Here is a 26,673-nt window from a genome sequence, read left to right as displayed (position 1 = left end):
TTCCTCTAACATTTCTAAGCCCAGTTCAGGGCAGACAGTCCCAAACAAAACTGTTGCTACTGATTTCAGAGCTGCTGCTCCAGTGCTAACTGTCTGAAGGAACAAGTTTTGATTGTCAAGTAAGGGCTCTTTTTCCGCTTTTTCAGTAGAAGCAGGGATATTGCATTCAGGCGTGTTGAAGAATGCTGTTGCGACTTTATACATAGCAAAGAAGGTCATTATTAATGATATGATTACCTAACTGCACTCTTTCAGTGAATGTGTTATTTTGATGCAGATAAGGGAAACAGTCACAAACTCTGCTGCTGATTCATTCATGCCAATCTCTTCTGAGCCCCTGACAATTGTCTCCCTTCCACATTCTTTCTCTCAAAACCACACAATCACTCCATGTCACCTGGAGTTAAAAAGAAACTTCTCAAGCCATCAACCTTAATTTTGTAATTGCTCTCTATGTCTCTCTGCTTATTGCCCGCTACTGCTGTGTACCTCTCATTAACTCCTCTCTAGTATGCTGCATTTGTGCCTACTCTGCTTCTTGATGTGCTGCTGCTTTCCCAAGCAGCAATGCAAGTATAGTCGCAGGGACATGTACCTTTAAATAAGCATGTGAACCATCAAGTTGCAATCTTACAGCTATTTTGGCCAGCTAACGATGCTAAACCAATTAGTTTGAAACTGAAAATTGTACATTTGATGGCAATGTTGTTCTCTGCTTTAATACAAATTTGAGATCTCAAGAGATTGCAGTAGCATGTTCCTTGAGGGTGGGACATTGTTAGTATTGATGAGAAGATAACAGCAATCGAACAGCACCAAGGAGTTAAGGAATCATTACATACGTGGAGAACAGTGTGCTGCTGTAATGATGCAAGGATTCAATGTCAAGTTCATGCAAGGCTTACTGAAAAACCTGCAGCTTGCCTGCACATGTCGGAAAATACTGTTTTGTCATAAAGTCAAATTGTAGCAATTTAGGCAGGCAACATTTTAATCTAAATACTATTGGTACCGATATTTAATTGGCAATCAGAAAACTCCCACTCATTCTTTTTTAATCCTCTTTTAAATTTTCAAAGGATTTGAAGAAGAACTTCTTTAAACAGTGAGTGGCAATGACTTGGAATTTGCTACTTTAGGTGAGTGTTAAGGCAGAGATGTCAATTTTTTCAAAAGGAAATGGGATGAGCACTTGAAGGAAATGAACTTACAGGGCTATGGGGAATAGTCTAGGGGAAATGGATAGAATTGCTCCATTAGAGAACATGCAAAGACTCACTTGGGCCAAATGGCTTTCTACTGTGCCATAAACAACAATGACTTTTAAACAGTTATGTACAAGATCGCCTAATTCTTTAGAGCTGTGTCTTGTGTTCACGTGTAATTCCCTTTATCTTCAGTTTGGATGCATTGCTTCTAGTCCTTGGAAGGCAGGCTTTGCACATCTGACTGTTTTTTTGGATCATTATAAATTATGGTATTCCAGTTAAACAGCCGAGTGACCTTTATCAGCATTGCAGTCGCCCTGTATCCTCCAGTTAATTATGTACTGGAAAAAGTGGCTGAGAGAGCTGGTAACTAAGTGCTTCAATCAACTCAAAGTACAGTACTCCATTGTGGAAACATCTGCAGGCTGCACAAGATTATTGCTATTATGTATACAGTGTATTGATTACAACAATAAGATCCTGTAAGGACTGGGAGATTCAATTCCAAGTAAACAGCCTGGGTACAATTCTGACTCTAATAGTGTTTCACAAAACCTGAGATGAAACTCAAACTCAGCAGGGTCTTTGAGATTAACTCTTTGAAGTCTGCCAATTAGTTTCTATACTATAGTTAAGAGTAAAAATCATGATTTCTCAGTTAATCTGGAGGCCACTAGCCTAAAGAAATACATTGGAAATCCTTCTGATCTGCTTTCGAGCTATTGGCTTTCAACACTTATATGCCTCATGCCTCAAAGTTGGGAATTAATGGATAAGGAGATAAGGTGGCAAAGTGAATTTGAGGAGAAGACCAACCATGATCTTAGTGAATGGAGGAGGTTTCTTCATTTTTTCTTCTTACATTCTTATTTTCTTACATTCTTGCTGAATTTTGACAACACCAAATATTCAAAAGGTTCTTGTTTGAGCAACCAAAGCCTAAGCTATATGTATGTTAAGTTCTTTTTGAGTGGTTAAAGATATGATTGAAAATCTGGTACTCACTTGGTGGCAAGCAGCATATTTTTTCGAGCATGGAGCTCAGCTGGGTCTGAATGTTGTCGAGTCAGAAACTCTGCTGCCGCTTTTGCAGGGAACTCAGTCTCACAAACATACCCAAAATCCCGGGCCAAGTGCACAGCCTCTCCTGCAGGAAATAAGTTGGAAAAAAAGAGTGAGTTAAGTCATTTGGCATCTGTGGATGTGAACAAAATTTGTTCAGTATGAAATCAGAAATGTACTAGTTAATTTCTCCCACTGGTGAATTGCTATGGTTGACTTCATATCGAGCTAAGTTTCAAACCTTAAAGCCTGTACAATCTAAAGGCAAACTTACCACACCACCATACCTGCTAAGACTCAAATTCAAGCCCTTGACATATTTTAACAATTTTCTGACCTTTTCTTAGCCAGTGTATGAATCAGCATCCCATACACCAATTATTTCAGATCTTTGCAACTCTCTTCTTTTCATGTCTTATGCCCCATACACCTATCATCTTGCCTCAGTTAACTTTTGCTGGCTCCCCACCTCCCATTACTTAGGTTTCAAAATCCTCTTACCTGTTTATAAATTCCTCAATGGCCTTACTCCACCCTTCTTCTGCATTCCACTTCACCCCACTGTTGCTGTTTTTCTGATTCTTGCTTCAATTCTAAATTGATAGCATTCAAACAAGCTATCACTCTCCTGAGCTATGTAATTCTCTTCATAAACTTTGATTCTTCTCTCTCCAACTTCAAAAGCCACACTTTAATAATCTTCTCTATCTCACCACCCAACACCTGTTTCATGTCCATTTCCCCTGCCCATTTCTTCCTTTTGAAACATCTTGCTTTACTATTTTCATTATAAACAAGAAAATTCAGCACAGTCTTTTAGTTACAGAGCCAGTTTGTTGGATTCTCAGGTGGGAGCCCTGGTGAATGATTCCCAGACGTGGGTTTGGCCTTGCATATGTATTTGACAGTAATCACCAGATTGTCTTCGGTAGTAGTAGTCAGTCATTGCATTGTTCAAAACTATTCGCATGTAATTGACCAAGGGCAACCCTGGGACCACATCAAGAATGCAGGAATTTAATTCACATGTGGGTATTTAAAGAAAAAGTAATTATGTTCATTCATATTAAGAAAGAAACATTGACATCCCAGCTTGAGCTCCACATACGAGCTCTCATTTTACACAGTCTGAGATGCATCAGGCTAACAGTATTTCCTTTAATCAATTCAGCAACAAATATCACTTAAGGTATTTTGGAAGTTGGGTAAAAAGTATCTCGTATTCAAACAGATAACAGGTAAGTGCCTTTCAGTAAATATTCCTGTTAGAGATTGAGGAAAGCAAGATGTTACACTTCAGATGTATTTCAACTAGTGACATCAATTACAAATTTTCAAAATAGGAAGGCGTCACTAAAATGTGTACCTGAATGGTTCCCTACTTTGTCCACATCCCTACTGCCACAATATTCAAAAAGTAGTTTAGAAATACTAAAATAATCTAGATTTATGTTATTAATACATTTGTCAAGCAGGACCTTTGGTGGTGCTACCATGCTCCAATTTTAAATACTTCTTAAAAAAATAGTGTTAGTGTTGTAACTGTAAATTTTTGTTGACTACTTAAACATTTTACATTGCGGATGTGACATCTCAATGCTTGAAGAAGCATTCCCTTCATGAAAAAATGCCATGATGTTAAGAACAATTCAAAAGATGCCGCTATTCCATTATTCACTCTCATGTCATAATCCATACATTCTTCAAATACTGAGATGTTCAACCTCTGCTAATTTTGGGTGTATAGCTTCTGAATTGGAATCCAAGTTCAAGGAAGAGATGGTGAGCTTTCATTGGCTCAAACCACTTGCAGTAGTGTAAGTTATTCTGGTCATTGTATGATACATTGAATAGTCTTATTATGGACAAGGAATATAGGAGACAACGGAAGTGACTATAAGACTAGAACGCATCAGAGAAAAATTAGGTCATTTGGTCTGTTGAGTCTGTTCCAGCTAATCTGACGATCCTCATCTCCATTTTCCTGCCTTTTCTCCATGACCATTGCTTCCTTGAATGAATAAAAATCTGTCTCACAACATCAAACATTCTTAATGACCCAGCATCAACAGCCATTTGTGGTAAAGAATGTCAATGATTCAGTACTGTCTGTGAGAGGAAGTTCCGCCTCATCTTTGTCCTAACTGGATAATCCCTTCCGCTGAGATTATGTCTGCTGGTCCTAGGCTCTTCCACAAGGGAAAACAATCTCTCAGCATTTACCCTGTCAAGCCCTGTAAGATCTTTTATGTTTCAATACAGTTGCCTCTCACTTTTCTAAACTTCAGAGAATGCAGGTATAACCTGCTCAAAATTTCTTCCATAATCAGGATCAACCTAGTGAACCTTCTCTGGACTGCCTCCAATGGCAGTATATCTTACCTGAGGTAAGGGAAACTAACAGTTAGGAAAGTGGGAATTTCCAAAGCAAAAAAATTGAACCTCACAAGTTTCTGTATTGAAGCTTCTAGGTCTCAAGGGTTAAAAATTGAACCTTCATAAATTGTTTAACATAACTACAAACTCTGTAATTAGAGTACAGTTTAAAAGAGCAAGGATGTATAAATTGTTTAGATTAACAATTTCACAGCAAAGACAATGAAATCACAGTTAGAGCACCCACAGTGAAAATGAAGGTAGATAATGCTGGCAAATTCACAAAGGAGCAGATACCTAATATGATCATGCAACTATGGGCCCAAACTGATCATTTTAAATTGAGCCCCGGGGGGAGAAATCAGGCCCTATAGAAAATTGGCCGAATTAAATTAAGCCGTAGCCAGCTGTTATCAGTGACCAGAGTCCAGTGAAAACCAAGATCAAAGAGGTTAAGAGATAATGGGAACTGCAGATGCTGGAGAATTCCAAGATAATAAAATGTGAGGCTGGATGAACACAGCAGGCCAAGCAGCATCTCAGGAGCACAAAAGCTGACGTTTCGGGCCTGGACCCTTCATCAAAGAGGTTAAAATGGTTCAGGAAGAATCAGTTACAACCAGCTCAAAATTCTTGTATTGGGAAGTGTTGATCAGATGTTCTGGCATCTTGGCTGCCTGGATATATGCACTATACCCTTCCCTGCATGGCAAAGGTGAAGGGTTTTGATGCAACACTATTGGATGATTTGAACGCAGCTTAAAACCCCTATTGGCCAAAGCCACAGAACATTCTGGAAATTCAGGAGTGAGGGTGTGTGGGGCTTAAGAACCCACCACTGGATTCCAGCCCTCAGTGAAGATTTGCAGAACATTTGTGGCAGAGATCCATGCAGTGGCCTAAGAAGATCCACGCTGACATGCAAGACCCAGATTTGTGGAAGAGAGTCAGCCCCATCTCAGAGAGAAAGGAGATTCCTACAGCCCAGTTCAAAGACTTGGATCATTGCAGGTTATATCCTTTCTCAAACAGATAGAGCTAGATAGAGAGCATGTATTGTGGGAATTTGGGAAAGCTCACGAGGTTTTTTTTAAAAATAAGGAATATCTTGTTAACAAAATTGTGTTGAGCCATGAACCAAATTCTGTGTTCCTTCATCTGCCTCACTGACAAGAACACTTGAGTAAAGTGCTTTTAATATGTAAACTGGTCCAACTGTCCAAAGTACAGACAACACTAAGCAAGCCATCCAATTGAAACACCAATATTTTGGGAATTTATTCAAATATGTGTTTGATTTGTAACCATTAAAAAAACTTTAAGTGTTTGATGATGACTACAAAAAAATCTTGTATTACTAGTGTGTTGTTTATTGTTTTACTGCTTAATACATTTGTTTGACATTTATCAGCTTTCAGCATTTGACATCTTCTATTCTTCTGATGAAAAGAAAATCATGTGTGAACAAAATAGAGCCAGTAGCATACATAAACTGAAGGACGTCTTCTGTTTATCATCTGGGCAGCTGACTAAAAGATCTGAAGAGATGAAACTATTGGAAACTGGAGTTCACTTAGGCTAAACTATAGAAGTCATAGAGCCATACAGCATGGAAACAGGCTTTATGGTGCAAATCTTCCACATCGACCAGACATCCAATCTTACATAATCCCATTTGCTAGCATTTGGCCCATATCCCGAGAAGTTCTTCCTATTCATGTACCCATCTAGATGTCTTTTAAATATTGTAATTATATCCACCTCCACCACTTCCTGTGGAAGCTCATTCCAAAAATGCAACACCCTCTGCATGAGAAAGTTACCTCTCAGGTCCTTTTAAAATCTTTCCTGTCTCACCCTAGAGATATGCCCTCTAGTTTTGGACTCGCCCACCCTGGGAAAAAGACCTTGGCTATTCACCCTCATGATTTTATAAACCTCTATAATGCCACCCTTCAGCCTTCGACATTCTAGGCAAAAAGCCGCAGCCAATTTAGCCTCTCCCTATAACTCAAATTTTCCAGTCCTGGAAACATCCTCGTAAATCTTTCTGCACCCTCTCAAGTTTAATGATACCCTTCCAATAACATGTATAGGATTGACCCAGATATTTGTAGTTAACATGCCAACACTTCAGCATTATCTGGGAGTTTATGGAATAGAACATTGATCTCCTGGGAGTTACTGCAAGATTTCACAGTTTCAATTACTTTTAGTCTCCCCATTATCTTTCATTAACTGTACTCTGCAGAATATTCAGTAAACAGTTGGGGAAAAGGAAGCAAAAGAGTTGAAGAGGGGAATTGGGAGCATAGGGGCTTGGGAGTTTGTTGGAAAGAATGACTGGGAAAGAGGTTGGGGACTGGGGCTGAAATGAGCAAGGGAGCTAACTGGGATCAAAAATGTCTAAAGAAAAATAGTTTTATCTGGGGGTTTATGGAACAGAACATTGATCTCCTGGGAGTTACTGCAAGATTTCACAGTTTTAATTTCCCACTACAGCAAATTGTGGTTACATTGCCCATTTCACTTACTACGTTATACAATGACCAACAATCTAATTTAGCAGAGGAAGTCTGTTTATGTTGAAAAATGAAAAGCTAGATCTTAAAGCACTTAATATGATCAAGGAATAATGAACAACCAGGAGATGGCAGGAATTATTGAAAACCCACCTTAGATATTGCTTCATAAAATGAACAAAATTAACGAACGTATTTGCATTTATATAGTGGCTTTCACAAACACAGTATATTTCAATATACTTTCAGCCAATTAAGTTTAAAAGACCTTTTTAAAGTGTAGCCACGATTATAATGTAGGAAATGCGGCAATCGGTTTGCACACAGCTAGCTCACAGAAACAGGAACAGGATCATCACCAGATAATCTATTCTTGTGATATTGATTGAGTAATAAATACTAGGTAAAATGCTAAAAGTAACTATGATGCTATTCTTTGAAGTGATGCTTTTGGATCTTTTGAATCAAACTGAGACGGTAGATAGGTCTTCAGTCTAACATCTGAAAGATAACACATCTGTAAATGCAACCTCTACTCAGTGCTGCATTGGAATATTACCCTGGATTTATTTTCTGGAAGTGCCACACCCCTGTGACTCAAAGGTTAGAGTGCCATCAAACAGGCTACAGTCACACTCCATTACACTGACATGAAGAATATGTTTGCGCAGAAAGGACCAAAAAGTGACAATTGACAATAATGGTTTGTGGAGAGGCTTATTTGAAATGAACGAAAACAAGATAGGAGGCAGAGAATGATTACAGTACTCTTAGAAATGGCAGTCAGTCAGTTATAAATAAGACAATTTTTTAAAAAAAATTGAATAAATTTAAACAAATAAACAACTTGCCAAGGTCACTCCAACAGTATTGTCTAAACTTTTCACCTCTGCTGCTTAGATGAACAAGAACAGTAGATGCCTGAAAATACCATTGTCTGAAAGAATCCTCCTGGCTTAAAAATAATGCTTGGTCAAAATTCTGGGAACTCAAATTTTTAAAGCATTTTGTATGTATCAATACCATGTGGACTACAACAGTTCAGTTGGTGGCTCGCCACTGCCTTATCAAGGAAAATTATGAATGGTCTGTAAATGCTGGCCTTCCCAATGATGTTCACATCACATGAATGAGTCCTGTCAAAACAAGAAGCGAGGCTCTGTTCAAATATTTAAGAATATGATTAAGGAATATGGTAAAACAGAGAGACAAAAAGGATAGAATAGACAAACAAGGAAGGGCATCAAGAAGACGGTTACAATAAGAGAAAATGATACTGGAGTAAAAATAATGGAAGACAGATGTTTATTAAAGAGAGTGATGATAAAGAAATTATGTCAAGAAAACCGAGGAGGAAGACAAGAAAAATGACATCTTGCAAATATACCTTTGAAGCAGTAAATAAATGCAAGGTGCTTAATTGAGAAGAAATGATAAGAACAAGCAACAGAACATTTACTGATTTAGTGAAGGTGACAGTTGAAGTTAGCTTTGAAGACAATTTTGAAAGTGAGACAAATATAAGATTCATGATGACAGTGAATTTGAGGATGGTGGGGGATGCACACAACTTGAGATTGGAAAAGCAACAAGCACTTTGGCAGGACGAATGGGACTTGGTTGCACAATGGAACACTGGAATGCACACAATGTTGGGAAAGTGGTACATTGCAAATAAAAATGAAGGATTCATATTCATTATTCTGGATAGGTGTTACAGAATGAAACAAAATAGGATGAAGAAAGTGCCAATATTACAAAATGAGACAGTAAGTGGGAGAAAACATGTTTGTGGCAGCAGAGAGATAATTTTTCTATAAATCGTACTGGTTTGTCTGTGTATTAGTGTGTGTATGCATGCTGTGAGCTCAAAGGTGGAGGGTGTTTCCCTCAGTCTTTAGAATCACAGTTAAGAAACTTCAGTACAACTAAAAATACCAAATAGATTAGCTTTCTTCAAAGCCAATGATTGAGAAAACAAACACATCATCTATAAAGCAAGTGTTTATTATTTGTCAAGTGTTAGCAATTTCCTTTTAGAAACAGTTTTTCATTTCCTTGAACAAACTCTGGCTAATCAGGCAGATAATTAGATTTGCCTACACAAATGACCTGCTTTCTCCAACCAGACTGTAGAGTCTGCAATACTTTCACATCACACCAGTGTGAACACCCTTTTTCTTAATAAGACTGTGAATAGGTAGCAGGAACAGAAATTTCAAATGAAGTTCTGAAACCAGTGCAAGGACAGGATTCAGTGGCTTGATAATTGCTAAAAACAAAATCTTACTTATGACAGGAGAAATTCAAATTATCTTTCATCATTCAACTTCCAGGTTGAGGATCTAAATTTCACCAGGATGATGCACAGGATGCCTCATTGGCTCAGTTAACTTTTAATAGTTTGAAATGGTCCTGCTGAAACAGAAATTATGGTCCTTTTGAAAAACTTTGGAATCCTTTGCAGATTGTAAGAGTCTAAAGATGAAATTCAGATGCAAAAATGCAGACCCATGCCATGCACAGTCTACCTAATTGTGACTAAATTGGGTCACTCAGCAGGCCAGCACAGGCCAATGAGTGGTCTTTCTTCATTTTGCCCAGTCAAATTTATACCCAGTTTGGTCTCAAGAGGACTCAGATGTTTGGAGAGGAGATTTAATTTAAACCCAAATTTTGAACAGTAGCCTCCATCCAAGTATATGACTTTTGTGTAAAAGATGCATAATTAGTAACACAGCCCATTAATAACAAGTTTATATTTAGAGAAAGGAATTTCAAAAAATTTCAGTAAGAGATCAAGCTAACCGCCTCTCACTACTACTTGCAGTATACTCTCAGACTGGATTCAGCTGACAAGCTAGAAGGATGTTTTGCTAACCACACAAATGGGTAATGTGGTGTGAGTTTCAGAAACAGTGCAAGACTATAGTCCCAATGACTGGCTGACCATATCAAACAACAAAGCCCTTTGATCATCCACAGCAGGCAGCATATTGGCCATGTTTGCAAAGCTCAAAATACCTGTCCAACATTAGATTTGATTTTGTCATTGGATAACATTGACCAAATAATCCTAACTGTGCTAAGAATTGCAACCAATTTTGCATGATGCATTTGCAAGCCCTGGAAGCTGCATGTATTCACACCCAGAGCCCTTTTCTTTGTGGGGAAAAGGAATTTGTCTGTATACTGCATCTTTTTCCATTGAGGAGAGGATTATGGAGACTATCAATCTTTGTTGCTTTCCCATGGCAATGCCCTGTCCAATCATAGTCCTTCTGGTTGGTCTGAGTTTAATCAGCTAACACTGATTGATAGCTGACAGTTCAGGTGACATCTGCCATGTTAACAATGGTCGAAAGAATAAGCACCCTCTTCCTGTGCTGCATAAATTGTTGTTCCTTTTCTAAATCTGGCTTCTTGCATCTTAGTCTTGATAAGTGAAGCTTTGTGTCTTTTTTTTAAGCAAAGTTTAGGTGTACATTTGTTTTTATAATTTTTACAGGACACTGGAGTCATTTCAATGAAAGTCATTAAGCAGGAAAAACACAGCTTCAAGTTTACTGTCCATTCAAGCTACTGATCCAATTTTATTCACCCTTGACTCCAATATAGTGAGCCTATTCAAACCAGCCAACTTCCAGTCCAGTGCGTACATTAATATTAGCCCATGTTTAGCCGATAAAATCTTTCCACAGACTCTTGGTAATTGATATTTAAAGCCTGTTGTGGCAGGATTAGCGTTGGGTGGAGAGTGAGCACTAAAATAGCATTTCTGGCTAGTAACCAGTAGCCCGACCTCATCTAATTCTTGGGCAATTATTCCAGATTTTCCAATAACCTCCTGGAATGGGCTTAGTTTAAGAAGTTGAAGGTGGCCTCCTGGCAGCAGACTGAGGCACCCAGCGCTCTTGGCAGCTTTAGAGACCTTCATGTCTGCCTGCAGCCTGCTTGTGGGGTCTGGCATTTGCAAACCCACATTTTAATTTAGATCCCTTCTGAACTGGGATTGGCTAAACAACTGCAACCCAACAGTGATTAGCTCTGCTTGCTACTGCTCATTAGCTAGAAATAATCCATCACTACTGATTGTGTCCAAGGTAGATTCTTGTCACACGAAAAAAGAGCAACATTTATTAGAGTATCCTGAAAGGTGCATAGAACTATACAGCACAGGAATGGACCCTTTGGTCCGCAAATGTGCACCTAAAATTTGCATGTTAGAAGCTTCCATGAAACATGCAATAGTCTGGCACTTATATATGTGGCAGACTCAACACGATTTTTGTGAAAGGAAAATCATGTAAACCCAATTTATCAGAACTCTTTTAAGAAGGAAGATATCTGTTGCTAAAAGGGAATTGATGGATATACTGTACTTATACGTCCAGAAGACAATTGCTAAGGTGTCACATCAAAGGTAATTGCATAACATTAAGGTTTACAATGTTAGATGATAACATACTGGCATAAATATAAGATTAGTTAGCTAACAAGAGTTAGAGAGTAGGTATAAATGGACCACATTTGGGTTGGCGAGATGTAACAAGTACTGTGCCAGAGAGTCAGTGCTGGGGCTTCATATTTTTATAATTTATATCAGTTGCTTGGATGAAGGCACTGAAGGTTTGGTTCCTAAATCTGTCAATGACACAAAGATAGATAGAAAAGAAAAACCAAAATAACAGCGGACCTTGTAAATCGGAAGCAAAAACAATGTTGTTGGAAAAGCTCAACAGGTCTGGCAGCATCTGTGAAGGAAAAAACAGAGTTAACTTAGTTCTGAGGAAGGGTCACCGGAATCGAAATGTTAACTCTGTTTTTAACTTCACAGATGCTGCCAGACCTGCTGAGCTTTTCCAGCAACTTACTTTTCTATCTACAACAAAAACTAAGTTGTTAAGATGACTTAAGGAAGCTACAAAGCAATAAGACAATGGGCAAGGATGTAGCAATGGAATATAATGTCAGGAAATATGAGCTTGCTTAATTCAGCAGGAGTAATAATATTAGAGCATATTATCTAATTGGTGAGAGGATACAAGATGTTGAGGCATCTGGGTGTACTCGTTCATGGACAGCAAAAGGTTAGTATGCAAGAACACCAACTACTTAGAAAAGTTAATATCATGTTATTGCTTCTTGCAAGAAAATTAAATACAAAAGTTAGGAGGTTATGCTTCAGTTATATAGGCCTTTGGTGATACCCACCTAGTGTCTGAAAATCTATTAAGAGGTTAAGAACCAATGTTTTATACTTTCTGGTTTGCTGCCTGCAAGAATTCTTCAAACTTAATGATTGCTCAGCCTGTTTAATGACACCACAGGTTATCATAAATGCAGACTTAGATCAATTGATAAATAGAATATCATGGTGGCTCTAAATTAACAAATAAAAGCAGGACTGTGATTGATATCAGTCTAACTCATTGATATTCTGATGAAGGGTCTAGGCCCGAAACGTCAGCTTTTGTGCTCCTGAGATGCTGCTTGGCCTGCTGTGTTCATCCAGCTTCACACTTTGTTATCTTGGATTCTCCAGCATCGGCAGTTCCCATTATCTCTAACTCATTGATACTTCTGGGTTTTCCAGTTCTTACAAGGCAGTTTGTCTTAAAGTGTTAATGTCGCCATTTACCGTTTATAAAGTCTGACAAATCAATAAGACTGAACGAGTCAGAACAAAAGAATGTTATGGCCAGTCTTTGTAATTGATTTTTCAAAGGACACAGTAAGGGCAAAGTACACTCTTAAAGCATTCAGGCAAAAAGTCAGTAAAGTATTTGTTTACTGAGATGAGAGACAGGCATCATGAATAATCTTTCTGGCACTGTATCAAACTGTAATGATTGTAATGATGCTGCACTTCACAATAGGAGAAAATTGTCAGTTTATTTTTAGCCTACCGACCTAAAGTTTCTATGTCTTTACTTAAATTTATTAATGGAGTTTACAAGAGACAAAACAGGCAGCCAGAAATTCTTATCTGTTGTTTTCACTTGCAATCAAAAAGCATTTTGGAATGTCTTAACATATTAATGATCTACATGATGTTGTCATCTCTCTGTAACTTCCTAAGCACTAAAATCTCCCCCTGAATTGTCTTGGCCTCTGACAGTCTCTTCTTTACCCCACATCTGGCAACTGAGCTTCAAGCTACCAACCTCTCAAATTCTAGAATTTACATTTTAAACCTCTGTCAATCAAAACCTTCCTTGCAAAATGTCTCAAGTAATATAATAATTTATTCTCAACCTTCCTTTCTTTGGTCAATTTTGGTATTGCTTATGTCTCTGTGAATCATCTTGCCATATTTATCCACACGTCAAAAATGTTATCTATATAGATATGCAAGTTCTTGTAGCTAACTTGTTCTTCATTGAATTTTCTACCACTTGTACAGAATTCTCCCCTTCATCAGCACTTTGCAAAAGAGAATCTTAACTATATAAAAGATGCTATCAATAAAATTATGCCACCTAATTCTAATTCAAAGTTGCTTATATTGAGTTGACTGATTGGTCAAACAGCTAAATTCCAAATTTGCTGTTTTATATTCTCAATTTGAACAATTAATTCATTTGAATTTTTTAACCAAAAGAAAGTCATTTTTAATTGTAAGGAAATAGACTAAATTTATGGAAGTAGTTACTAAGTGAGGGCCAAAATGAAGTTATGCTCCTTACCTCATTTACTTGCGCAATGAGTTCAATGGACAGGTGTATCTTCATATGCTTGTGTGTTGTCATCCAGTATTAATATGAAATAGTTTGGAATACATAGAATACATATTTGTTGAGTGCCTGAGAAATTGCTGTAGGATTCTGCAGAACCAAGCTCCAGAGATTGATTCTCAAAACTAAATATTGACTTTTTATGTGTATTCATGAATTCACAGAGGCATAAATACATTTTTATGCCCTATGTACATTTATCCGCATGCAGAACCAAAGGGTTTAAACTTGACCTTCTAATATTGATGCCTTTGAGTATTTGTTGAAAACTTCCTTACCTTCGACAAGTGAGGTGAGTAAGGTAACGTTGGCTGCTTTGCGCCTTCCTGCAGGCAAATTTAATCCAATCTTTTCCAATTTTTCTCTCAAAGATCTTCCTCCATTTTTTGACTTTGCTCTAAGGAAGACAGACTCATTTCAATTTTGTGCATGGTGAAAAAGTAACGGTTTTACACAATTCTCTGTTTATTCAAGATATTTATGAATTTAGCTATATTTCTTGAAAATGTTAATAATATTATACACGCTAATTCTAACTTGGAACAGATTTAATTTCAATGTATTTTGCTTATCTTCCTCTATTCTCCTTCCATGTGCATTTTATTATTTCTTGTTAGATTCCATTCTTCCTAATTTTCTTTCATTAGTCATATCTTCTTTTCCAGTTCATATTGCCTTTCATCCTCAATACTGCTCATGTTTACTTTTGTCTCGCTGTTCAAACCCAATGTCTTAATCTTTACTTTTCTGCTCAATTCCAAGTCTTGTATTTTCTCAGCAGTTCCTCTCTGCGATGTAGCAAGATGATGGCACGATAAGATACCCCATTCAAAGCTCCACTCTGCTCACCAGTACCCATTTCTTATCCTTTTTCTTCTTCTTCTGTCTCCTCTCTGCAGTATTTCTAGGCCCTTTTAACTACCTACGTAAGGAATCAGGAAGGAGCCGGATCGCGACCAGGATCCATGCGGCAGGAGCTGAATGTGCGTTCATGTCCCACAGTGATGGACGATTAAGATCAGGCTGGAGTGGCAGCGGCCGCAAGAGCGGGCCGGTAAGACTTGGGGTACCAGGAGTCGGTGGCGAGAGAGGGTCACTGTGGCATGGGCATGTGGTGGTGAGAACAGGTCGGTGAGGTGGGAGCAGGCAGTGGTGAGAGAGGGTTGGTGAGGCAGGGGCCGGTGGTGGTGAGAGCGGGTCTGTGAGGTAGGAGCAGTAGGGGGTGAGAGCGGGTCGGTGAGGTAGGAGCAGTCAGTGGTAAGAGACGGTCAGTGAGGTGGGAGCAGTCAGTGGCGAGAAGGGGTCAGTGAGGTGGGAGCAGTCAGTGGTGAGAGACGGTCAGTGAGGTGGGAGCAGTCAGTGGTGAGAGAGGGTCAGTGAGGTGGGAGCAGTCAGTGGCGAGAAGGGATCAGTGAGGTGGGAGCAGTCAGTGGCGAGAGAGGGTCAATGAGGTGGGAGCAGTCAGTGGTGAGAGAGGGTCAGTGAGGTGGGAGCAGTCAGTGGTGAGAGAGGGTCAATGAGGTGGGAGCAGTCAGTGGTGAGAGACAGTCAGTGAGGTGGGAGCAGTCAGTGGTGAGAGAGGGTCAGTGAGGTGGGAGCAGTCAGTGGCGAGAAGGGGTCAGTGAGGTGGGAGCAGTCAGTGGTGAGAGAGGGTCAGTGAGGTGGGAGCAGTCAGTGGTGAGGGACGGTCAGTGAGGTGAGAGCAGTCAGTGGTGAGAGAGGGTCAATGAGGTGGGAGCAGTCAGTGGTGAGAGAGGGTCAATGAGGTGGGAGCAGTCAGTGGTGAGAGAGGGTCAGTGAGGTGAGAGCAGTCAGTGGTGAGAGAGGGTCAATGAGGTGGGAGCAGTCAGTGGTGAGAGAGGGTCAGTGAGGTGGGAGCAGTCAGTGGTGAGAGAGGGTCAATGAGGTGGGAGCAGTCAGTGGTGAGAGAGGGTCAGTGAGGTGGGAGCAGTCAGTGGTGAGAGAGGGTCAGTGAGGTGGGAGCAGTCAGTGGCGGGAAGGGGTCAGTGAGGTGGGAGCAGTCAGTGGTGAGAGAGGGTCAGTGTGGTGGGAGCAGTCAGTGGTGAGAGAGGGTCAGTGAGGTGGGAGCAGTCAGTGGTGAGAGAGGGTCAGTGAGGTGGGAGCAGTCAGTGGCGAGAAGGGGTCAGTGAGGTGGGAGCAGTCAGTGGTGAGAGAGGGTCAGTGAGGTGGGAGCAGTCAGTGGTGAGAGAGGGTCAGTGAGGTGGGAGCAGTCAGTGGCGAGAGAGGGTCAGTGAGCCAGTGAGAACAGGCCTTTAGTGCAGTAAAGGCAGCGGCCTCCTGTGTGTCCCAGCAATTGGAGCAGCGCCAGAACAATTATGGAGATGGCACTTGGACTCTGAAATCTGATTATTTTTTTCCTCTTGTTTACCTTTTGGCTCTATTAAATCTTTTAATTCTGATTTTTGTAACCAAGTGGGCGCTAATGAATGGCGACTTTGTACACTTTCCGCTGTACTTACATATTCCAGTGCTTAGTACATGTGACAAATAAATAAATAATTCTAAATCTAAAAATAGGTTATTCTTTACTTAACTCACCTCCTGAGCACACCTCCGAGTAATGATGCGTTCAGACACTCTGGTGGTGACAGGCGTCTCTGAACCTCTCCAACGGTCACTTTGTATTTTGACGTAGAACTGAGTAGTGACAGGCGGCCTGGGACAGAGCAAAACACCTCATTTGGGTTCGTCACTCCTCCAATCAAGCCATCCTTCTGTATGCTTGAAGAAAGTGAGCTACCATTTGCTTTAATCGGCATTGGAACTGAAATAGAGCAAGGAAAAAGAAAGTTACTGTACAATATAGTGCGTCAAGTTTTGAATGTATTCCATACAGAACTAACAGGGATCACAGAATGGGTGAGACCTGCTGCGATGGGAAGAGCATCTGTCAAATATCAGGTAGTAAAATAATATGTCATTTGCATTTAGATTATGATCATGTGCTGAAAGTGCCAGTGGAACATTGATGGTGACAGAGGTACCTGAAAACATCCATTAGTCTAGGCCTGTGCATCAGTGGCAAAACCACAAACTCATATGATAAATCCTAAGCTACTGTCATAGCCCAAAACACCTCAGTTATTAATGCCAGCCATCGGTTAATTTGTATACTAACAAGCACATTGCTGATCAAAATCTATAAATAGAATGCTTTAAAGCAGACAGAGGACTGTAAATGCACCAGCCTGCAACAGTTCTGCTCCAGAGATCACATTTGAAAACCACTTTTTACTGGGTCCTGAACACTGTTCAGAGGTGCAAAATATTGATCTTCTGAAAAAATTAAAACTTCTCAGAAATGGATATTGACTTCAATGGAGCAGGACATCAACTATCTGCCTTCCCTAAAATCAGGAACTTTTTTCTAACTTAACAGAGGGAAAAGAACCCATCAAGCTACATATTTACTATACCTGGGTCTACATTCAAAGGCAAATGAACCATCGTTCTAGGGGGAAAAAATGTCTCATTCTTGCTGGTAGTGAATTTGAATATTTAAACAACTGGCCAACCAGTGAGAAAAAGCCAGGCTAAAACTATTCAGGGACAGTAGGAACTGCAGATGCTGGGGAATCTGAGATAACAAGGTGTAGATGCTGGATGAACACAGCAGGCCAAGCAGCATCATAGGAGCAGAAAGGCTGACGTTTCAGGCCTAGACCCTTCTTCAGAAACGGAGGAGGGGAAGGGGGAATCTGAAATAAATAGGGAGAGAGGGGGAGGTGGATAGAAGATGGATAAAGGAGCAGATAGGTGGAGAGGTGACAAGACAGGTCAAAGAGGCGGGGATGGAGCCAGCAAAGGTAAGTGTACGCGGGGAGGTAGGGAGGAGATAGGTCAGCCCAGGGAGGACGGACAGGTCTAGAGGGCGGGATAAGGTTAGTAAGTAGGAGATGGGGGTGGGGCTTGAGGTGGGAGGAGGGGAGAGGTGGGAGGAATGGCAAATTTAGGAGGCGGGGATGAGCTGGGCTGGTTTTGGGATGCGGTTGTGACTGCGGATGTGGCGATAGGCAGCCCAATGGTATAATGTGGACTTCCCAAGCTTCAAAATCTCCCCTCCCCTACCACATCCCAAAACCAGTCCAACTCATCCCCACCTCCCTAACCTGTCCTTCCTCCCACCTATCCCCTCCTCCCACCGCAAGCACCATCCCCATCTCCTACCTATTAACCTCATCCCACACCCTTGACCTGTCCATCCTCCCTGGGCTGATCTATCTCCACCCTACCTCTCCACCACACTCATCTTTACTGGCTCTAACCCTGTGTCTTTGACCAGTCTGTCTCCTCTCTACCTATCTTCTCCTCTGTCCATCTTCTATCCGCCTCCCCCTGTCTCCCTTTTTATTTCAGAACCCTCTTCCCCTCCCCTATTTCTGAAGAAGGGTCTAGGCCTGAAACATTAGCACTCTTGCTCCTCTGATGCTGCTTGGCCTGCTGTGTTCATCCAGCTCTACACCTTGTTATCTCTAGTATAAAACTATTGCCAGTCATCAGACCTAGTGGGGTCTGGGCAGCATGAAAAAGGCCTACAGTATATAGAAGTGCAAAGTAACAAAATTCTATTGCAATAAAATGCATAATGTTATGAATTTAGCAAAAGTAGACTTTTCCAAGTACTGATTCAATTCAAAGATGTTGTTGATGAGTCCCAAACTGTTCATGTACATTATAGCAACTATTCAGAATTTTGTTTTAAATATATTTTCTTGACAATTTTCTCTGACAATTCCCTACTGCCCACAACCACATCCACAATCACAACATTATCTGCTTTTTATGAACGTATAATTCCACGAACATCATTCAGCTCAAAATGTAGCCCTGGAGATGACATTTCATTATTGAGCCTTAACAGTGTGTTTCAGTGATGGGGACCATCACAGATCTGTTTCCCAGCAACTTTCATCTACCTGCTTCCTGGAGAGGTTGTTCATAGTGACTGGGGACAAACATACAAAATATTCCTGTTGATCAGGATCATCCACATTTTGACATTAATTTTTTTGTTTCCTTTTATATTTCTAACCTGGAGCACTTATCCAAGCTTTGATTGATGCAGTCTCTACTATGCATATGAACTCTGATTGGATTAGGAACTCCCATGAACAAGAGGAGCACCAGCAGGGAGAGCACCAATATAGAGTCACAGTCATAGAGATATACAGCACAGAAACAGACCCTTCGATCCAACTCATCCATGCCAACCAGATATCCTAAATTAATCTGCCAGCATTCAGCCCATATCGTTCTAAACTCTTCCTATTTATATATGCATCCAGATTCCTTTTAAATGTTATGCTTGTACCAGCCTCAACCACTTCCTCCGGCAGCTCGTTCCATACAGGCACCATCCTCTGCGTGAAAAAGTTTCCCCTTAGGTCCTTTTTAAAGCTTTCCCTTCTCACCTTAAACCTGTGCCCTCTAGTTTTAGACTCCCCTACTGAAGGGAAAAGAGCTTGTCTATTAAGCATATCCATGCCCCTCATGATTTCATAAACCTCTATAAGGTCACCCCTCAGCCTTTGACCTCCAGGGAAAATAACCCCAGCCTATTCAGCCTCTCCCTGTAGCTCAAACTCTCCAAACCTGGCAACATCCTTGTACCTCTTTTCTGAATCCTTTCAATTTCACGATACCCTTCCTATAGCAGGGAGGCCAGAATTAGAGTCATAAAGATATACAGCACAGAACCAGACCCTATAGCAGGGAGACCAGAATTGTACACAGTATTCCAATAGAGGCCTAATCAATGACCTGTACAGCCGCAGCATGACCTTCCAATTCCTACTCAATGCACTGACTAATAAAGGCAAGGTACCAAATGCCGCCTTCATCAGAAAAGAAAATAAACAGTAGTCATGGAGGAAGTGGGAGCAGCAAGCCTATTGTATTTTTAGTATATGTTCTTATTTTCACATGCCATAGATTCTTCCCCAAGATTGTTTTGGCTGTATTCAAAACTTCGGAATTTAGAATGCAAGATGGAAGACATGTGGCTGAATTTTATGTTTTCTTGCTATGTCCTGTTTTTGGAGGGGTTTTTATGCCACAAAGCTGTGCTTGTTCTCTCACCATATCTTACTAAACATGCCACACTTTTACCTATCCACCACTACGGCAACACTCACATACCATTCTGGAACGGTCTTATCATGTACCATTTCCGAAACAACTTGCCACTCTGCAGAAAGACCAGCATTCCTTGCATCAGCACCATATTTGAAAGGCTGCTGTGCACCTGGACAAGCACTGGTATCCTGAAGCTGGCTTGCCCATTGATGAACATACTCTGAATATGTCAGAGAAGACCAAAACGGCACCGCAATTCTCCAACAGGGACCAAAGGTCCTGCTCGAGAGAGTGGTGCAAAGGAACAGATTGGCAAAGGAGGGCACATTAACAGATCCTGACAGCCTGGTTGCATGTTTCCACCCAAGTCAGTGCCAACTCCACAGTAGAGATAAATGGGCTGTGACACTGTAAAAACGGTCTTCTCAATTACTCCTAGTAAGTGCCACACTTTGCTTCCTCAAACTCCCTCCATCTCTGATATTGCGCCCATCTCCCATCAAGGCTTATGCTCTGCCACTCTCGTTCTTGCCTGCAATTTATTTTTCACAATCAGTCTCCCCACTCCAACCTCCAACACCATTCACTCTCTGTGGCCTCTGCACTGGTTTCTCATTCCCTTGGAAAACCGGCACTAACAAGCGTACCACCCACTTTCATCTGAGTTAATCCCTCCCTTTCTCTCATCACAGGAGAGTACAATCTATGATAGGACTCAGTGTCACTCACTTAAGACAGAAATGAGGTGGGTAGTGAATCTGTGGAATTCTTTGTCACAGAGGGCTATCAAGACATGTTATTAAGTATTTTCAAGGTTGAAATAGGTAGATTTCTAATCAATAAGGAAGTCAGCATGATGAAAATAAGATAGGAAATTGGAGTTGAGGTTTATCAGATCAGTAATGATCTCATTGAATGGCAGTATGGATGGCCATATGATTGGTTGTGTGTATTGTGCACGTGTGTGTTAGGGTAGGTGCAGGGGGCGTGGTTATCGTTAATTGTATAAGTAGGACATGACAATCTTTCTCACTGCAAAACTATTTCTTCAGTTAAGCAATATAGTCAATACCAAACGAACATCCCAATACTCAACCAAATTATTTTGCTATTGTTCATTTGGAAATTGATCTTCCATTGTTTCCGTTGGGTAGAGAATGTTGATTAAATACATTGAGGCCACTTTACATTTATTCCAAAAGGAAAAAGATTACAATGCTGAAAATTAACATTCTTTGAGCTTGGGGGTTTTGTGCAAGTTAATTCGAATTGTGCTTATTGTTTGCTTGGTCTCAGTGACTGAACATAAGCCTTCTCTCTCAGGCTGTTTTGGCAGCAAATTACAGTTACATGCAAACACATCCTAATTTTAAGCACAAATATTCAATTTCTACATTAGATGCAAACTGTCTCCCCGCCCACCATACAAACAAGATAACACTCAGCATTAGTATAGCCAGTCTTACTGCATACAAATGTGATTAGAAGTACAATCTTGCTTCCCCTAATCTATTAAAAGGATTTAACTGCATGTCTAAATGTCAATGTGATAGCAGCAAGTATCAAGCCAAGGAATGAAAAAATTTGTATTGACAATAAAGCAGAAGCGGTGGATGTGGGTACAATTACAAGATTTAAAAGCATTTGGATAGATACATGAATAGGAAATAGGTGTATGTTTTGCACAAAATCTATAGACAAGCTGCCCATTTCAACCACTAATTTCTAAATGAAGATATATCTTGAAAACATTTATTACATGGAATGTCACAGCACATAAATAGGCCAATCAGCCCAGTAGAACTACATTAGTTCTTATGCTCCATGTGAGCCTCCACACATCTTACTTTCTGTCACTCTATTACCGTATCCTTTTATTCACTTTACTCTGATATACTTATCAAACTTCGGCTTAAATGCTGCTCGCAGTAACAGGTTCCACTTCTAACCAAAAACTGAGTGAACCAGTTTTGCCTGAACTTCTGGAATGTTTTATACAGCATCTTTCACAACCTTTGGATGCCTCAAAGTACTTCACAGCCAATAAAGTAGTGTTTGAATTATCGTCAAAGCTGTAGTGGAGGAAACCCAGCTGCCAATTGATACACAGCAAGATCTAACAAACTACAATGAGGTCATGATTCGATAGTCTCTTTTTTAATCATGTTAATTCAGTATAAAAAAGCTTCTAGTATTAAATACATGCATTTGAAGATACTTATCAAAATAACATAGTAACACTTGAGGTAGATTTCAATTTAGTAAGCACTTCTGCTAATTATCTAAATATTAAGTGTTGATAAAATATAACAATCACTATTCATCAGTGTTTCCTTAAGCTGTACTTTTTAATAAAATTGTATTCCACTGATGCAACAAAGTTACAGATCAATACCACATGATTAAAACACAACATAATTAATAGAATCAATGTATGCCTAATGCTCTAGAAAATGTAATCTTTAGTTCCATATCCCCAATCCCCACCCCCACATATACACATTTTGGGGTTTAAACAAATGACAAGCCACTTCTCACAGCTGAAGAAATACCCAATTCCTCACATAGAGGACTAATATACAAAGCTGGCAGGGGGACTGTTCTTCACGAAGTTGGACATGAACCATGTGTACTTGCAATTGCAGTTAGAGAAGGATTTCCAGAAGTATGCTCCAATTAATATCCATAAGTTTGTACCAATGTATGAGACTGCCATCTCGGGTATCATCTTTCAGAAGCAGATGGAAAACATTTTGCAAGGTCTACCACCAGTCACCATTCATCTGGATGAGGAGCTAATAACATGGAAGACTGATAAAGAGCACTTCGAAAACTTGGACACAGCCCTTAGACATTTCTCCCAGGCAGACATCTCCCTCAGAAGGTAAAAATGTTTGTTACAGGAGCCCCAAGTGACTTACTTGGGTTACAGGGTTGAAAAGACCAGCTAACACCAGTTGGAAGATAAAGTGAGTGTAATCAAAAGTGCCCCAGTTCCCACCTCTGTACTGGAACTTGGAATGGTGGATTACTTGGAACATGGATTGGTGAATTATTATGAAAGGTTCATAAGTAATCTGGCCTCCATCCTGGTACACTTACATCTCCTACTGAAAGAGGTCAGCCTTGGAGATGTTCTCATAGACAAGGCATAGTCTTTAGGGAAGTGAAGATGCAGCTCTCATTGTCTGACGTGTTGGCACACTGTGATCTCAAGTAAAATCTAGTGCTGACATGTGATGCCTCCCCATGCAGTATTAGGGTAGTGTTGACTCCACAGATGGTCCAATGGAGAGGAACACCCAATAGGATATGCTTCCGGGACTTTGTCTGATGCACAGCGCAGATATGCTCAGGTAGAGAAGGAAGATTTGGCGGTCATCTTTGGTGTGAGAATATTGCACAAATATCTTTACAACATAAATTTAAATAGTAACAAACCACAAACCTCTGCCAGGGCTACTCAGATAGGACAAGGCTGTGCTGCCCGTAGCTTCAGATCAAACTCGGCAGTGAGTTCTCAATCTAAGTGCTTACAATTACAATGTTGCAGCACTGTCTAGGAGGCCTAGTAGCAAATGCGATGCCTCCCTCTGGCAGATACATCATCAGAGGTGCCACCACTGGAAGAGTTCTGGTTTTAAACTTTCTGGAAAGCCTTCCTGCCACTGAGATAATATCAGACTGTGGACACAAAAAGATCTGGCCCTGCCAAAACTAAAACAGCTTGTGATGGTTAGCAAGGTGACACCACACTGAACTAGCCATTTGGATACAGAGCTGGCTCAAAAGTAGAAGACAGGTTGGTGGTGGAAGGTTGTTTTTCAGACTGGAGGCCTGTGACCAGCGGTGTGCCATAAGGATTGGTGCTGGGTCCACTGCTTTTCATCATTTATGTAAATGATTTGGATGTTAACATAAGAGGTATGGTTAGTAAGTTTGTAGATGATGCCAAAATTGGAAGTGTAGTGGACAGCAAAGAATGTTACCTCAGAGTACAATGTGATCTTGATCAGAAGGGCCAAGGAGTGGCAGATGGAGTTTAATTTAGATAAATCTGAGGTGCTGTAGATTTGGAAAGCAAATCAGGGCAGGACTTATACACTTAATGGTAAGGCCCTGGGAAGTGTTGCTGAACAAAAGGTCCTTAGAGTGCAGGTTCATAGATGCTTGAAAGTGGAGTCACAGGTAGAAAGGATAGTGAAGAAGGCATTTGGTATGCTTCCTTTATTGATCAGTGCATTGAGTATAGGAGTTGGGAGATCATGTTGCGGCTGTACAGGACATTGTTTAGGCCACTACTGGAATACTGTATGCAATTCTGGTCCCCCGACAAGAGGGTCTATTTCTGTGGTGTGTCTCTCTATGACTCAATGACTCTAATTCTGGCCTCCCTGCTGTAGAAAGATATTGTGAAACTTGAAAGGATTCAGAAAAAATGTACAAGCATGTTGCCAGAATTGGAGAGTCTGAGCTACAGGGAGAGGCTGAATAAGCTGGGGCTATTTTCCCTGGAGCATCAGAGGCTGAGGGGTGGCCTTATAGTGATTTATAAAATCATGAGGAACATGGATAGGTTAAATAGACAAGCTCTTTTCTCCAGGGTTAGGGAGTCCAAAACTGGAGGGCATAGGTTAAAGGTAAGAGAGGAATGATTTAAAAGGGACCTAAGAGGCAACGATTTCATACAGAGTGTTGTGCATGTATGGAGTGAGATGCCAGAGGAAGTATTGGAGGCTGGTACAATAGCAACTTTTAAAAGGCATCTGGATGAATAGGAAGGATTTAGTGGGATATGGGCCAAATGCTGGCAGATAGGACTAGATTAATTTAGGATATCTGGTTGGCATGTATGAGTTGGATCGAAGGCCCTGTTTCCATGCTGCATATCTCCATGGCTCTATGATTGCCCTGAGCAAAAGTCACTGCCAGGTTCTGAACTCCACCAGGTTCATCCAGGGATGTCCAGAATGAAGATGTTAGTGAGTCGGTGTGTGTATTGGCCAGAATTGGATGCAGATATAATCGCATTGGTGATAAAGTGCCTAGAGTGGCAACAAGGACAAAATTTACCACCAGCAGCTCCTCCATATTCATGAGAATGGCAGGATAAACCGTGGACTCTCCACCACACATTGACTACGCCAGGCCTTCAATAGGCTCAACATTCTTAGTCATTGTGGATGCCCACTCAAAGTGGTTGGACGTGAGTAGAGTTCATTTGTCAAACGCAGGTGCAAAGTTTGGTGCTGAAACCAGGGAAATAGCCCTGCATGGGTAAGAAGTATGGTTGACGTAAGGTCAGGTCCCGTGACGTACAAAGTTTGGGTAAGTGAAGCTGTCCTGAACAAGCACATAGGCCACGTAAAAGGTTCAAACTCAAAAATACGGCAGCAGCAAAACATGCCCGGCCATTCAGAACAGCCAAAAACACTATCTGAACCCATTGTTTCTCCCCCTCCATCTAACGTTGAAGAAATTTCAGAATCTGAGATGGACATGACAGATGTCACAGCCTTAATGCCTTTGCTGGCTGAAGAAGAGGTTGAATTTCTTCTGAGATGATCCAGTTGCAAGAGGCAGGCTATAATCCAGTGCACGTTGCCTGTATCCGAGACTGAGTCAGAGGAACAGGCCCTGGTACAAAAACACCCCAGGGGAAGCTTCAAGGTAAAGAACATGCCTCTGTCCCCTGGCTCAGAGGGAGAGAGATGTAGTAATTGTAATGGGGTCAGCCAGGTGGACCTCATAGAATATGAGTTCCTGGATTGGGATTGTTAATCTGGTCCAATCAGGGACCCCGGCTGACAGTTATAAACAGGAGTGTCAGATGTTCTGCTCACTCTGAGAGCTGGCTGTGAGGAAGCCAGACCAGTGTCAAGTGCTAGCCACCTGTAAATAAAGAATGACTTGGTGATGTTCACTGTGGGGTTATTTCATACACCAAATAATGATGTGTTGCGGCTTTACTTTACAGAGTTTGAATGGTATTTACACAAAAGGGTTAAACATCCAAGATGTGGTACACAAGATAATTGTTACAGGAGAGTCACAAGATGCAACTGATCAGTTTATGCACACCACCTGAGCCCCAATGTCGACCATAGTCATTATTCCATCAGCATTATTTCTCACTTCACATAATATCCACTGCCTATCAAGCATGACATTACAGATATTTAAATATCCCATCTATTGCATAACACTTTAGCAGAAAAACCCTGAGGATTTAGCACTTCAGTTATTTCACAGATTGCTAGTTAAAACGAGTCTTGAATTATCCAATATTTTTGCATTCAAACTCTTCTAGAACTGGGTTATACTGCCACCTGTGTATTGGAAAGCCAGCATGTATACATCACTCTTACTTGACTGTGATAAAAGAGTTAGACAGTTTCACCAAGTATCATTGTGAAGCAAATTCCTGATTGTATCAAAGCAGGAGTAGCAATAAAATTGAAGCTTCGCAAAACAGATGTCCACATTTAATCATCACCTTTGGCAAATTACTTTACGTGCATCTGCTTGTTTCTCACTGAGAAATTTCCTTTGAAATCACAAACATTTCAAATTGGAGTTTTATGAACAAATTCAGTGAACACGTGTGGAAATTTAATCCTAAATAATTACTTTATACAGTATGATACATAGATCCTTTGATGTCAGTCTGGT

General features: G+C 40.6%; 1 protein-coding gene across 3 annotated transcripts in view; it reads right to left on the bottom strand.

The window, feature by feature from the left end:
* Positions 1–26,673, bottom strand: part of LOC125464821 (transcription factor AP-2-beta-like) — a 71,812-nt gene that overhangs the window by 9,205 nt on the left and 35,934 nt on the right. For all 3 annotated transcript variants that reach the window (XM_059654291.1, XM_048557637.2, XM_048557638.1), the window contains 3 exons: positions 16,465–16,690; positions 14,184–14,302; positions 2,214–2,355 (listed from right to left, as the gene is read on the bottom strand). In XM_059654291.1, coding sequence (XP_059510274.1) covers positions 2,214–2,355; positions 14,184–14,302; positions 16,465–16,690 — 487 coding nt within the window. The remainder of the gene's footprint in view (positions 1–2,213; positions 2,356–14,183; positions 14,303–16,464; positions 16,691–26,673) is intronic.

The sequence above is a fragment of the Stegostoma tigrinum genome, chromosome 24, assembly GCF_030684315.1.
Source record: "Stegostoma tigrinum isolate sSteTig4 chromosome 24, sSteTig4.hap1, whole genome shotgun sequence".
Lineage (NCBI taxonomy): Eukaryota > Metazoa > Chordata > Chondrichthyes > Orectolobiformes > Stegostomatidae > Stegostoma > Stegostoma tigrinum.
The sequence above is the reverse complement of the archived record's forward strand: the minus strand, read 5'-3'. Positions and strand labels throughout refer to the sequence as shown.